At 34.5% G+C, this 16,576-nt stretch overlaps 1 protein-coding gene across 5 annotated transcripts in view; it reads left to right on the forward strand.

Moving 5' to 3' along the window:
• Positions 1–16,576, forward strand: part of LOC123869961 (multidrug resistance-associated protein 1) — a 42,455-nt gene that overhangs the window by 13,079 nt on the left and 12,800 nt on the right. For 2 of the 5 annotated variants that reach the window (XM_045913085.1, XM_045913084.1), the window contains exons 5-14: positions 164–349; positions 2,131–2,385; positions 2,997–3,237; positions 6,459–6,596; positions 10,334–10,483; positions 13,622–13,706; positions 14,005–14,199; positions 14,648–14,824; positions 15,584–15,717; positions 16,347–16,557. In XM_045913085.1, the coding sequence (XP_045769041.1) occupies positions 164–349; positions 2,131–2,385; positions 2,997–3,237; positions 6,459–6,596; positions 10,334–10,483; positions 13,622–13,706; positions 14,005–14,199; positions 14,648–14,824; positions 15,584–15,717; positions 16,347–16,557 (1,772 nt within the window). Of the gene's footprint in view, positions 1–163; positions 350–2,130; positions 2,386–2,600; positions 2,612–2,996; positions 3,238–6,458; positions 6,597–10,333; positions 10,484–11,816; positions 11,964–13,621; positions 13,707–14,004; positions 14,200–14,647; positions 14,825–15,583; positions 15,718–16,346; positions 16,558–16,576 lie in introns of those variants that run through there. The other 3 variants (XM_045913087.1, XM_045913086.1, XM_045913088.1) reach the window with 2 other exon arrangements.

A 16,576-nucleotide genomic window follows, 5' to 3' on the forward strand; every position in this document is an offset into this window, starting at 1 on the left:
TTTGATCACGTAGAAAAACTCCAAGCATAGCTCCCACCATCGCTCGCCCGCTGAGCATTCTTATGAAGCTTATAGTGCTATAACACTTATTGCTATGATTTGGGCGACCATGACTCGGATCCATAATGTTAGTTTAAGGATTCTAATAAAGAAATGCTTTCAGCGCCAGCGGTACTAAAGCGACTTACAGTAAAAACGCTGCGAGCGTCAACTTCAAACCCGAAAAGGAAAGGAAGCCAGCATCTATCCTGCCCGCTTTGTGTCTTGCCTTTGGTGGGCAGTTTTTTTTTGGCGCCCTCCTCAAACTTATCAACGATGTACTTATGTTTGTGTCGCCACAGCTACTTAAGTAAGTACCTACTCAAGTAATTACTAATTTGTACTTTTAATTATTTTCATAATGTCTTGATACCTAAAAACTATAAGTATTTAAAAAAATATACATATTTTATTCGTCATATTGGATTTATTGTTACGAGTTACGCCATAATAGCACATTATACACGTCAAATGCTAGGACGCTAACGAATTCATTTATAAAAATCGTGTATAGGCGATTATGAGTGAAGTAAAAAATCGACCTATAGCCCAGTCATTTGGTAATTTGAGATGGAAAGTTTTCCGGGAGTTATGCAAATTGGTGGCTTTATAGATTTCGATGTGCTCTTTCCGAATTTTCATTTTACCACCTCGCCTTTGCCGCTCGCGCCGCTATCTTGGAAAAATTGTGTCTAAAAACAGTTTTTTGACGATAACTTTTTTCTGAATCATTTTATGATAAAAATGGTTATGTAACAATTAAACTAGAGACAATTTCCTATAATTTATGTAGCTACATTTTTTTGTGGACTCAATAGTTTTAGCGTACGAGCACCACAAAGCTCACTCCAACACTCGTTTTGACCAAATAACTCATTTCCACACCACCATGTGGTAGAGTGTCGCGGTTCTTTCTTATGGTATCTCCGGGAGACGGTAGTCACCTTCAATTTTAGCCATCACTTCGTCCAGAGAAAACTAAGACTCTTCAGAATTCTGCTATCTATCTAAATAACACTAGGTCCCTACCCTAGTTTCTAAACGAGAAAACTAGTTTAAAAGATTTATTGTTAATTCGTTTAATTGGTTCAATAGAGTTAAAAAAAAGACCATAAAGTTAATTTGTTTATAAATTATTTATTATTATAATCCGTAAGTAAATTCAAATCGTCATCAATCAAACCGATTTAAGGGAAAACGTCGTTATAGTTATTAAAATGCTAATTTTACGATTCAGATTTTCCTTATAAACAAGAATTCGTAAACGATAATAAACGGCAAAAATTTTGAAAATTTATGTTCTATATTATATAATAAGTAATAAAATATTTTAAAAAGGTAAAGTTTGTAAGTTTAGATTTGGGGAGTAATCTCCGGAACTATTGATACGATTCTGAAATTTTTTTCACTAATAGATAGCCACATTATTCCCAAGTGCTAGAGGCTATAAATTATATCACGATGACAAAGTTGTGGGCAAAAACTATACTTGGGAAAATAAACAACTTTCAAGTTAGTCCTGCTGCTTAGCCGACGTGGTTTCTGTATTGTAGTAATTTGTCGCAGAATGCAAGAAAATGCACATGTCATGCACGTCTTGCACAGTAATATCGAGAACAAGTATATTTTGCTGATATGTACATTGAACAGCTAAAGCTAAAGTTCTAGAATGTTCTAAAGTGCTTGTTTTCGCCGGTGCACAGGTTTATACTTACTCACCAACTCACCAACGTTGATAGTATTTGAGAATCGAAACACTAGCGTTAAAGCTTTGCGAAATTAAAATCAAAGCTATCTACTGAATTTTAGACTTTAAATTAAGGATTTTAGACCCTTTTTACATTGACATTATTTTGTTTCGATTCTCGAATACTATCAAAATTAGTGAGACGTAAAATCTCATACTGAGGGTACTATTCCCGCTCCTGCTGATACCAGTTTAACGCTAATTCGGCGCTACTCATTACCACTTCAGAGCTTTCAGAGCAAAAAGTTTCGATTCGTCTTCATTGAGTGAGCTATTAGACGACTTAAAATATAAGTAATAGATTTTCGAAATTTGATCTAACGGTTGTTATTATTATTTTTTAGATTATTAATAGGATTTGTCGAAAGTAAGGAGGAAGTATGGAAGGGCTACCTATACGCTGTGGGTCTCATAGTGTGTGCTACGGCTCAAACCATGCTGCTGGCTCATTACTTCACGAGAATGTACCTCGTGGGCATGAGGATACGAACCGCCCTCACGAGTGCCATCTACAGAAAATCGCTGCGTATATCGAATGCAGCGAGAAAGGAGTCTACGGTGGGAGAAATTGTCAACTTGATGTCTGTAGACGCTCAAAGGTACGTATATTTTAAAACTTTTATTTTATTTGATGACATATTCCGTAGACGCAAAGTACGTCTATTTTCTGACTTTTATTTTATTTGATGACATGTTCCGTAGATGCTCAAAGGTACGAATATTTTTAAAATTTTATTTTATTTGATGACATATTCCGTAGACGCAAAGTACGACTATTTTCTGACTTTTATTTTATTTGATGACATGTTCCGTAGATGCTCAAAGGTACGAATATTTTTAAACTTTTATTTTATTTGATGACATATTCCGTAGACGCAAAGTACGACTATTTTCTGACTTTTATTTTATTTGACTTGATAATACTGATGCAGTTAAGGTAATAAGCGGGCTTACTTTAATCCAAATCAGTTTTTATATCGCATATCGTACCGGAACGCTTGACGTACCGGTACGGTGGTAACTTGCTGCAGTCAAGCATCACACCAGACCAGACCAAAACCAAATAAGAAATTATACATATAAATTCCCAAATCAACTCAACTAGGAATCCCACCCGGACCTTCCACTTTTGTCTCAACTACTGCACCAAGAAGGAAAAAACTGTCAGTAAAATGTAACATTTGTTATTTAAAACTTTTACTGCTTTTAGGTTTGTGGAGTTGACAGCGTACTTAAACATGATATGGTCAGCGCCACTCCAAATCGCTTTGGCGTTGTACTTCCTATGGGGCATTTTAGGCCCCTCCGTGCTAGCGGGCTTAGCTGTGATGATAGTACTTATACCGGTTAACGGGCTTATTGCCAATAGAGTGAAAACACTGCAAATTAGACAGATGAAGTACAAAGATGAACGAGTCAAACTGATGAATGAAGTACTTAATGGAATTAAGGCAAGTACTTAAATAAATTAATCCCTAAAGCTTATTATGACTTTTATCGATTACTTGGTTTCCAATTTATCAACTTTTCTGATCCCCTAGCGTCACTACCACGATAAGGGCTAGTGCAGACCGAGCGCGGTGAGTGGAGTTGAGGTAAAGGGAAAAATTCGAAATTTCGAATCTTGGACGATAGTACGGCATCCTTCGCGTGTGAGTCTGACTCGCACTTGATCGGTTTTTAAAGATGGAAAAGGCATTTTTTTCTTGTTATAATATTTTATCAGTTATGTAATTAATAGATTATGTAACTGTTTGAATGATAAATCAGGGATTCAGTATCTAATCTAATCAATAGAGCAATTTTTACGTTATCAAGGACGCCAGATAATAAAAACAAATTAGGTAGAACCGAAAATAAATCGTGAAATTCTGTAGTGGCTGGTGGTAATCGTGATGATTTTATCTCTTTAAGCTAAAGAAGTTTGTTTGATTATATTTTTTAATGATTAAACAATAAAAGTATTATAAAATATGTATTAGTTATACTAACCAGGACCTGTTTCAAGATACAAAGCGAAAGTACTGTAGCATAGTGGCCTCAATTTAAGACTTGCCAATTGCCTTGTGCAATTTTCAATAAGAACAATTGAACCATAATCGCGACATTTAGTCATGGGTGAATGATTAGGGAGAATCATTTAGCTAACATTGATACCAGCAACCATCGATATTTGCGTCATTGAATTTATTACACGAAGGCTTAAAAAAACAATAGGTAATGTTTTCAGAGTTTATGTATGTATGTATGTGTGCGACTTTTTTATTCCATCATAACTTCTAAATGCCTGAACAGATTTGGATGCATGGTGAATCGTTAGAATCTTTACATCATTCCAGTGACACTGGTTTTAATTTTTTGAAAAAAAAAAAGTGCCTACTTTTGGCGGCTGTATTACACCCATAGATATGATTACACCATTTTCAAATGATGTTTTTTTTTTTGTTTTTTGGCAGGGCAATCGTATTTTTTTTTTAATTACGACTTGATTTGGGTTGATGATGATGATATTCAAGAATACCAGGTTCAAAACACTGTTTATCTAGCCATCCATATTTAGACTACCCACTCGGTTACCTATTATGGAGACTTGATCACGTTATAACGGTATTTTAGCATAAATGTACAATTTCGATCGTCTTCTAAATTATCTATGCCTTAGTGATAAGATATCAATACACGAACAAGATTACTAATGATAACGCACTGAACCTTGAATATCTGGTTCTATTTGGTACTCGGGAGCCAGATTGTGTCTTTATTTATAAGACTTAAATATTATTTTGCAAAACCGAAATTGCGAACTGAAATTTAATAAATAATAATAATAATAAGCCATTTATTTCCCAAATTATTACAATTATTTTCTAAGTATGCGAACTGAAATTTACTATGATTTATATATATTATAAAGAGGTACAATTCTATAAGTTTGGATGTAGAGGTAATCTCCAGAATTAATTCGATTCTCAAAGTTCTTACACTATAGCCACATTATCTCCGAGTTCTATACTTAGGCTACGAATTATATCGCGTGGATGAAATCGCGACCAAAAGCTAATGTTTAATAAAACACTAACTGGTTGGCTGAATACACTAAAACAACAGGTTGTGATTTTAATTCGTATTATCTAAAATTTACCGACTAATTTAATTAGATACATATTAAGGATGATTTGACACAGCATTGTTAATGTCAATCACTCATCAAACTACAGGAAATTAGGCACACCGGACATAGACTATAGCCTAATGCAACTGTGTTGTGATTTTATACATCCGTTTCCTGAAAAACTTGGCGTAAGCGGATTTCGAATTCCGATACCTCCACTATCCCTGTATGGGCTTTGGAATTTACAGTCATAATGAAATGTCTTCTCTTGCTTGAAAAAGTGGCTAATTTTGGCCTATTACATGGCTCAATAGATTTCGGTTTTGTAACTCATGGTCAAATTAGAAAAGAGGCGCAAGACGAAGTCTTTATTAGGGAGTATCAGACAGGAATTACGATTTCTATTCGACTGTAGAGCTGAAAGATAAGGTCAACCTTAATTTGAGAGGCACCTGAAGAAGTGGATCTTTCTCTCTAGGAAATGCCATTTCCGTTTAATATGTCTTTCCCCAAATATGAAAACTGCTTCTGTCTAGACCTCTGTGGTACGTCATAACGGAATTACCAGTGCCAGTATTAGTGTTACTATAAAATACATTACACACGATATTAGATAATGTTTATATCTGTTGCATCACTCTATTATAATATTATGGCTTTTACAATATTGTATAAGATGAGGTGACAACATAATTAAACACTGTCTAACATAAAACACCGGTTTGTGGACCGAAAATTTCTAATTAATAAGATAATGTCGCTGAACCGATTCAGCTTAACCCAGTTTTGGAATTGTGACATGGCTAACAAATAAAAATCGATATAGAAGCCTTGACCCATCATTTAGGAAATGTGGGCACAAACAATATTTACTTTTCTATCATGATCAATTTCTGAAGAATGGTATTTCTTTAGAAATTAAATCAGTAGTTACCACTGCACACAAAAAGATGATTATGTAGAAAACCTATTGTAACTTATTGAGTTTTTTTATCTATAACAATAAAACTCAGTAGTATATTATATTAATTATGATGCAGTCTAGAAATCGGCTATTATTATACATTTTATCATCGTACCAGAGCCAACGACTTCGACCGCGTTGAATGTTAATTTTTTAAACATATTTATAAACCTTACTCTTGAAATACTCTAACAGCCTGTTTTACAATCTCCAGATAAACTTTATCTAACAAATAAATTTGACGTCATGACAGTTTTGTATTGGGAATCTGTCAAAATGTCTTTATCCATTAGATAAAGTTTATCTGGCGATTGTGGAACAGGGTCTAAATGGTTGAAAACGCATTGAAGTCCGCTTTGGGGTTGATTTACAAGTAAACGGAGAGAGTAACTCTGTTTGAATCTATTTAGAGATATTTACGCTGTTCATGTACGCAAAAGGATCTGAGAAGCCATCACATTATTATTCCAAGAAAACTACCGTTAGTGATTAATGGAAAATGATCACGACCCACAGCATTGAGCCATACGACGTAGAGAGAGAGAGAGAGAGAGAAGTCGTCTATGCGCATAATTTAAAATGGTTTTCTGTTTTAGGTTTTGAAAATGTATGCTTGGGAGCCGAGTTTCGAGGAGCAAATACTTAAAATACGAAACAAAGAGATGAACGTGTTAAAACAGACAGCCTATCTGAACTCTGCGACCTCATTCATATGGTCTTGCGCCCCATTCTTGGTAAGTTATATTTTCTAAGTATATTGCCCAATAGGTGGACAGACGACATCAAACGAGTAGCATCAAGTCGCTGGACTCCGGCAGCTAAAGACCATGGCGTGTGGAAGAGCCTATACCAGACCCATGTCCAGCAGTAGATATCACATGGTTGACGACTACAGCGACATAACCATCATCCAGGAAGTGCGCCTGATGACAATCGTGCCTGATAAAAACCAATATTGCGATCTGGATTGGAACGCCTGCCTAGAAGATACCTATTTAATCTTGCCTTGAAGGTGAAGTTATAAGTGGCAGGAAACATAGACGCCGGAAGGGCGTTTCATTGTTAAACGGTTAATTTCAGAAACATTGCGTTGAAACAAAAAACGTTTCTTGCAAGTCAATGTCTACAATGATGTCAAATGTCAGCTTCTTACTGTTATTCTGTGACAAAACGGTATTTCATTTAAAACTGATTACTAGATCGCCATGATATGAAAACTTTGGGGAAAATTTCATGTAAGATATCTAAAATATGTTTTACATATCTTGCTTGAATGATTTCTTATCTAGTGTTGTAATAGAATGTTCGAATATTTAGCTCAGATGTGATAATTTTAAACTCAAATTACACATGTATATAATATCCTGCAAATAAAGTCTATAAGTATATTTTTAGCTAGATTGTTCAAATATGAATGTCGAAATATTTCCAGGTACTGTTCAGAATTGATTACAAACTCTAAATAAAATGTACGACGCATTGCATTGAAAACCTTCACTTTTTTAAGTCACTTTACAAATAGATTTTGATGCAGTTTTCTATAAACAGGTTTCACAACCTTCGATAGCTTATTTCATCGCGTCATCATTTAGTAAAAGATAATTATAAAAATCAACAAGTAGATACCTAAGCTATGTTCATAGTGATAAAGTTGGTAAACGTTGAAATAAAATTAATTAAACACTATATCTTTGTTCTATACGAGCAATACTTAGTCGCAAATTAAACACAATTTATCTGCTGCTATAACAAATAGATCTTACCTAGTTAAATCAGCATATTCGTACAAATAAGTTATAGTTCTTATAGTTGACAGCACTAGGGCTACAATTAATAAATCGTTAAAAAATTTTAATTTGCCGAGTCTATGTGAATTGTGTTTATTGAATAGATTGAACCATTAGTGAATGCAAGAAGTCATTCAAACACGTTGATTCTTGCAACGGGACTTGCTAAGAAAAAACTTATTGCTATTGAGGTCAAGGATTTCAAAATTCAAGCGAGTAGGTACACGTTTTATTCTAATGTAATATTTTAATGTAAAGCCACTCTCACATGTGATGTGCAATGTGCTTATTCGATAAACTACAGGCGAGCCGAAGAAACGCGAAACACTGGGTGCCACAAAAGGCAAACAGACATCGAGACAGACCAAAGCGTCGTCGATACTCATGGTTTGGTCTTCCTGACTGACAGGAAGGAGGAAAGGGGAGCCTTTGCCCAACATTGGGAGTTGGGACACAATAGACTGAAAATAATAATAAAATCACATCGGTACAACTAAATGAAAATTAATGCCGTGTGTTGAACGCTGGTTATTATATGGTTTTAATATTTATGCCCCAAAGAATCTTTGCCTACAAAGACGTACACACTGACGCTGCTTTGATGTCGATACAAATTTTATCGTGCATGATAAGTGATAGCGCATGATGTGGCCGCGGCTTTATGGATCAGATTATTATCAATATTAGCCAGTAATTAGATAAAATCTACAAGTATGTTCATAATAAAAAAAGTATCTATTACTGATATCAAATTTTTAAATACGATTATCGTTTTAAAATCAATGCTGTTTTCAAGTATTTGTCGTATACACATAAAGATAAAAATAATCCGAATAGATCCTTTCATAATATGATGTCAATAAATCGTTGTAGCGAGTTGAGAAATAATATCGATAACGGTACAATGACTTGTAAGCTGTAACAATATACAAGTGTTACGATGGTATTATATAATATCAATTTTATAAGCAATTAATTTTGAAACAACATATCGATCGAGTGATTATTATGAAATATCACTTTTCGTGATAGAAATTTTCCGAAAATATAAAGACTCTTAGGTAGATAACAAGCAAGCATTTTAAGTCTAATTAAAAGCCATCTTTCATTTTAAGTGTGAATAAATTATCTCATTATAAAAATTAAATTACTAAATTCAATACAGAGTGTCAGTTTATTTCGACATGAACGGTTGAAAAATACTATAAAATATACTTTTATGTTTACTAAAAATATAGCCTGATATTATGAGTAATATTTTCATTCATATTCAGTTTTAAATTAAGGTCACACAAGTAAAACTACATTTAATTTTTACTTATTTTCCCACGGCTTTGTCCTCATGGTTCCAATTAAATAAAGTATGACTTATAAGTATTTACATCAAATAAATTAATTATTCTCGATTCTGTAGAAGATAATATATGACAATTAAAAAAGAAATAAACTAATTGTTTTTTCTAATAAATAAATATTAGGAATGGTGCATAGAACAAATATTGTTTGTTTGATTGGAGATTCGAATATACCTAATACATTTTTGTCTTATAATAATTATAAATTTAATACTGATTCATACATCTCAGTATATTTTGTTGGGATTACTTCATATTATACTCTTCACTATGCGTTATTTTTTTATATTGAAATTAAGGTACCAAATGCTGTACAGAGTAGCATTTCATTTACTCAGTATTGCAGAATGTTCGACAAAAGATCAAATTTAATTTCCAACAATCCCTCAAACATCTCATTGTAAAGGCTTGTTGAATGACTTTATCAAGGACGCCATTCTCAATGAGTTTAAATTATATGCTTAACTTAATACACATAATATAATATAATAGATATTGCTTCTTTACACACATAGTTGTTATTTGTGAATAAATATTGAAGATGATTGATGAACAAATAACAATAGTTTTTTTTTTATTATGATAGATATTCTACAAATAAAAACTTTTTCTATGTCTTAATCATATTATTTTTCTTGTTCCATTAATATTCGTACTTGCAAAATACACTTTATGATCAACTATCTCATAAGAATGCCCCTAGGAAACCTTATGTAACATATATTTTTAGATTTAGCTCTTGTCACTATACTAAGTATGTATGTTTAAATATCAGTTTACAGCTCTTATTATACGAACTATCCGTAATTAGGTATATAGGAACGCACATTATTATACGATTACTAAAAATAAGGTAAATATTGTTATGAAACGTTAAAAATATTGGTAAAAGTTGGATAATCAAAGATCTCAAGAACTTTCTATCACCAACAAGTAAGTGTATTTTTTGATTAAGCTGATAATATGTCAGGCAAAAATCAAAATCCTTCTAATTATTATTTGTTTCTGTATCAAGGTGAACATAATTTTGTACATTTGTAAGCATTGATGATTTTGTTGTATTTTAGAATTTAGAGGTCTATGGACCGCTTTTACGTTATTTGATTTCGTCGCATTATTGGAATAATTCAAATCAAAAGCCCTTTTATGTACACAAGATTTCAAAATACGAGTACATAAGCATTAGCGTAACATATTTGCCAATATGTGCTTTTAGTAAAGTTTCAAGTCGTCAAGTATTCACATAGCAATAAATGTCTAATATCACATCTAATATGTCTAATATTAACATAGCAATAAATGTCTAATTGAATGTATTTTCTGTTTAAGGTGACCTTCTTAACTTTCTTCACTTATGTGATTTCCGACCCTGACAACAATATCTTGAAACCAGATACTATATTTGTATCGATGTCCCTGTTTTATGTTATGCATTTGCCTTTAGGCCTGCTCCCCATCATCATCGTCTCGATAATCGAGGTAGAGCCTCCAATGTGCACACACCTTTATCGATAAGAGGCTTTGGTTTCTTCGGGTATGAGCGAACACTAACACACATCATAATTTAATAAGCCGTTGAGGTTTGCGATGTATCGAATTCATTTTAGAATATTAAAATACAATTTTATACTCTATGCTTTTACAACTCTAGAAGAGTTCTTGCTTTTATTTCAGATGACAAAACGTCCTTTTTTCTGCATGTATTTTAGTATCACGATCAAATTGTCCTTTGATACAAGTTTCAATGTTTTATATACCTACCAGGAGGGTAGGTATACTATACCCAAAATAATATAGGTACCTACTTTTATTTTAGGTGATCTAAGCATGTTATAAGTCTAAATAAGTGTATGTGATGTCGAATATAAAAAGTTTACCAAATAGTGTGATTCCTAGTTTATTTTAAGATGATACAACGTAAACATGATATAACATTATTGTTTCTCATGTCTGCACTAGAATACATTAATTTAAATCATATCTAACCTGTATGGAGGCACCTGTACAATGGTACTTTCATGATATAATATTTCACAACTGCTGCTAAATTTTATAAAATTCGATTCAATTGTTTATTTAATTTTAAATGAAAGGCTCGTAAAAGTAATGAGCGTGTAATAGTAGTAAATATGTTCATAGTTACTTTTTGAAGTAGTGTGGTCTCTAGTATTTTTGTCTGTGACTGTGTCTAACACAATTTCGAAAGCCGACACTGGATAGTTGTTTTTTACTTACCATAACATGATCTTTACATACTAATAAAATCTCTGAATCAAGCAGAAAATAGTTCGGGGCTTCAACATTGAAAAAAAATATTATTTATTTATTGAAAAGAAATGTAAGGGGCCAAGTAGTGCACTGTATTTATGTGAACTAGTTTCACGAATCTTAAAATATAGTAGCAGTTCATTCAACTAAAATTAATTCACATAAGCAGCTAAGAGGAGTTTATTTATAGCGTATTCCATACAAACATAATATGACTCTCATTTGAATATTAACCAATCAATCACAATTAAATTTGCTAGACATGTTCAGAAACAAATATATGTGTCTATGGTTTACCAGATTTCCGTAAAAATGTGTAGATTTAAAGTTACATTCAAGGCAATTTTTTGACCCTGTGTAATTTTGAAATACACTTTACAGAAATCGGGCAAACCATATGCACAGATATTTGTATCTTGAACATTTCTACAAAGTTTCATTGAATTTAACTGGTTAGTATTCAAATGAGAACCATACTAGTTTGGGATGGAGAGCGCTGCTAGAGAAACTTCTCTTAATACACTGTATTTCGGAATGGTCGTAGGTGTCGCTGATGTCATTTGGGTGCTTTGTATTGGTGAATGATCACGAAGTGCTGGACTCTAAACGCGCCTTCGTAGCGTTGTCTCTTTTCAACATACTACGTTTTCCACTATCTATGCTGCCTAACGTTATATCGAATGTAGTACAAGTAAGTTTCAGTTGATAAAACATTGCATTTTAAATGTAGGGCTGTAACGAAAAATCGGATGAATCGCATATTTTCGATGTTCACGTGTTTTAAATTTCGCAATGCCTCCGCCTTTTTGTTTCTTTGTTAAAAAAATCTCGTGCGTGGATTTTTATTAAAGCATTTATGTTACATAGATAAAGTTAATGGTCCTCGGTTTTTACTGAAAGCTAACAAAAAAACAATTAGACAAACCGCGAATCCCCCATGTCTGTTGTAAGTCACACATTGCGGCCAATTCTTTTGTTAACACAATCACTTAATTAAATTGACAAGTCTAAATATAGTGCTATCCTTTTCCGTATGGAGCTTTATGAAAGGATAGCAATACTTTTGGACTTTTTATTTTAGTTTAGATTAGAGATGGTGTACGACAGAACCGGCCACACTATGTTTAAGTTGCAGTAAAATAATCGCAATGGCTCCAAGCTACTATATTGATTAATATTAACAGTTTATTACTTTACAACAAATAACTTTAAGTAAGAGAAGTTTAGGTTTTGGTAAAATGCATTTCAATTCGCAATATGACCCTGTCACTCATTCGTTACAGCCCTACTAAATATAACATTTACATGTATAAGTAGTGCATGATAACATGAGACCTGCCCTGGTGACTTTACTGTACAGTGCGAAAATAAGAATATGCAATAAATGTATATAAATCAATACATTGCTCACGGGAAGGTGAGGTGTGAATTGCAGCCAGCTAGGAGGCCATTTGGTCTATCGCAATAGCTGACACTCACTATTTTTAACAGGATACAATTATTGTTAAGATACAGTACTAAAATTAAAAATCCACTTCTAGTCACAGCTTACGATAAAGAAAATCTAACTGCAGTTTTGAGACAAGTGGAAGAGAGAAATGATACGTTAATAGTGATAAGGTCTAGTGCAATTGTGAAGGAGATCTAATACGATACATAATTACAAAGATCAGAACGTAAAAAATATAAAAGAATGAAAAAGATTATAAGTAAACTACGACTCAGACATACGACACACATATAATAATAATAATTATACCTACACACTATTGCACTGGCTAAATGCACTGTTGCAGAAAGAATACCATAAATTCAGCCAATCGCACTACTTAAAATTAAGGCAATAACGGCCGTATTCACAAACGTTACTATGAGGTCTCACAGTGCGCTGAAACGCATAGTGTAGGTTCCACCAATCAGATCATTGTAAATTGACGTGATACAGTCATCTGATTGGTGGAACGGACACTGTGCGTTCGAGGGCACTATGAGACCTCATAGTAACGTTTGTGAATACGGGTGTTAGATAATATTTATGCTGAAAAGTCCAGGTCTTGTGATCTTTTGCACGACTTATACATTCGTTTCATTATTTACCATACTTCATTCAAATTAATGCATGCCTGGTGAATGGCAAACATTGCGTTTCAATAGTATAGGATAAAATGCCACTAAAACTATTTAAAATGTTATTAAAATAGATAAATATAATTTGTATTTATTATTTCTTTATTAATTTAGTTTTCGTTTTATTATCGTAAATCGATTCGTATAACAACAGTGGTATTTTATCTTTACTAATTCAATCTTACAGGTTAACTCAGTGATATAGTAGTATTTATTTTTTAGACAGCAGTGGGTATAAAGCGCTTGAACAAATTCATGAACTGTGAGGAACTGAATGTGGAATCAGTAGAACACGATCCAAAAGAACGTAAGTATTTTATTTCTGGATATTATTAGCTTTAGAGAAAGCTCTTTGGTTTTTAAACGATAGAACAACTAAAAACCTTGGTCCTACGTAACATTCTTTTTTAAACATCAGTTTTTGTGAATTCCACGTGTTTTTTTGGCGAAATTTAGGCCTCATTCGCACGAGAGCTTTTTTAACGGCCGTTAAAAAAGCGTTTAAATAGAACAAATGCATTCCCAAGTATCTGTTCACACGTCAACGATTCATTAACAGATTTTAAATTTAGTTCAATGATTGTAGTAATGTTGTTCGTTTTTAGCGAATCCTCTGGTGATTGAAAACGGGCACTTCACGTGGGACGATGAGTCGCAGCCCACTCTAAAGAACATCAACATACGTATTCCGCGCGGAAGCCTCGTGGCCGTGGTGGGTGCGGTAGGCTCTGGAAAGAGTTCTCTACTGTCTGCACTACTAGGCGAAATGAACAAAATCTCTGGACGCGTTAATACAACAGGTAATAGCTTCAATATTTTTAACTTTGCTTTCATACGATCTTTTTGTCGGAAAATCTGTCATGGATACCAATTACCAACGCGCTCGGGAAGGCACAGAGCTTGTGTCGAACTCTTCCTGACTAAAACTCCACATTGTCTTACTCATCGTCTGGTGGTTGGGCTACGGGACCGAACTCGTTCGTGCAGCCAAGTCAGTGACATCTGCCGAGGTAGATCTGCCTCTGGAACCAACACAATGTCCCTACACTTTTTCTGAAGCTCAACAGAAACACAATCATGGTGCGCCTTCCGAAGACCATTTTTCTATCCCTTTCTAAGCTCCTCAAGGAGCAGGAAACGATCATGAACGGCACGCCTACTCGCGACCCTCCTGCAAAGAATAGGATGAGAGTAATAAATAATAATTTGAAAAAAGGCGTTAATTTACTTGTTTTCTGAAATTGACAGGTAGTATAGCGTACGTATCACAGCAAGCGTGGATCCAGAACGCTACACTTCAAGACAATATAATATTCGGCAAGCCGTTGGAACAGAGCCGGTATAACAACGTGATCAACGTGTGTGCGCTCAAGCCGGACTTTGAGGTTTTGCCCGGCGGAGATCAAACTGAAATTGGAGAAAAAGGTACAGAACGAGGATTTGCGTTTTTCAATTTCTTCTACTTTTGAGGCTGTGAAAATCCGTCTCCGACCCGCTGTGATCACCGCCAATTTCACATTTCCTCCATAGTAGTTACTTGTGGCCGCCAGGTATAGCAGCACTTTCCTAACTTTTTCAGGGTGTATTTTTATTTTCCTAGATGGATGCTATGTTTATGCGTTAGAGCGGGACAGTAGCAGATAATATGCATCGGAGTCTCAGCGGAGTCCTGGCATAGCCTGTGCCCTGGAACTAAAGGTTTCTGGGACAAATAGTCTTTGGGAGCCGTAAATTTTTAAGGGTGGGACGAATTTGTCTTATCCTTTCTGCCCTTATTATCTACACTTTACTGGGAATGCACCATAACTAGTTTTAGTTTCCTCGTATAGGAAATAATTTAGATTCTTAATCTCAGAGGGATAATTTGTCTGTCTTTAGCATCACAGCGTGTAATACAATAATACCTATAACCAGGACAGCCTATTTAGTACCCGATTTCGTAACAATACAATACAATAAATTATTATTATAGACACCTATTTTGAAATTTTAAGGTTTTGACTTTTCGGTCAAAACAACTTTGGGTGACCGTCTTATTCGACTTTACTTTGGTAAGATGGAGGCAAACTCCCACTTCTTTGTATGAACATATCAATCATTTTTCGACGCTTTTTAGATAATTCTTTATAGTTCTGAAGTTGTGACTTGCTGATGCAAAATCGCTCAAATTGTATCTCGTTACAGGTATAAATTTGTCGGGTGGCCAAAAGCAGCGAGTGTCGCTGGCCCGTGCGGTGTACTTCGACGCGGAAAATTACTTCCTGGACGACCCGCTCAGCGCCGTTGACTCGCATGTCGGCAAACACATATTCGATAAGGTATAGCGACACAGTACTAGTATCCTAGTGCTTTCCTGGTTAACCAGGATCCGCTTTTGTAATTTATATAAACCCTAGTAGCTTATTTTTAAGTTTCTGCTGTTAATTATTATCACCATAACAACAATTATTTTTTTAAATTTTTACAATAAAGACGAAATTGACAATCAAAGCGTGTACCTACAATAGTAACTACTATTTTGAGAAAACTTGTAGTTAAATGATGAGTGATCCAAAGTGGAGCACGCATGCATATGGATGCCTATTCTCTTTGGATATTTTTTTCTAGCAGGAGATCGGTAAAATCGGCTTAGAACACGGTGAAAGTTTGTGTGTATGTATGTTACTTTTTCACGCAAAACTACTAGACGGATTTGGCTGGGAATGGAGATACCTTGGATAGATACACATAGGCTACTTTTTATCCCGGAAGATCAATGAGTTCCCACGGGATTTAAAAAAAATGTTTAATGTTTATCCATGCGAACGAAGTCGCGGGCATCAGCTAGTTATAAATATAAATATCTGACGGCCGATTTCACATGTTAGTCTGGGTATGCCCGGCTAGTTTTGAACAGCTCGTCGCGGCGCCAAGACTGATATCACTGAATACTTGAATTTATTCACAGGTAATCGGTCCAAATGGCCTATTGAAAGATAAAACTCGCATGTGGGTGACACACAACGTGTCGTACTTGGCGCAAACCGATCACATATTAGTGCTGCGAGACGGAGAAGTGTCTGAGGCAGGCACCTACCAACAGCTTTTGGAGAAGAAAGGCGCTTTCGCGGAATTCCTTATACACCATTTGAGTGATGTTGAGCGGACTTCTCCAGAAGGTTTGAAATAATTGTGGCT

This window comes from Maniola jurtina, chromosome 11, assembly GCF_905333055.1.
Source record: "Maniola jurtina chromosome 11, ilManJurt1.1, whole genome shotgun sequence".
In the NCBI taxonomy this organism is placed as follows: Eukaryota; Metazoa; Arthropoda; class Insecta; order Lepidoptera; family Nymphalidae; genus Maniola; species Maniola jurtina.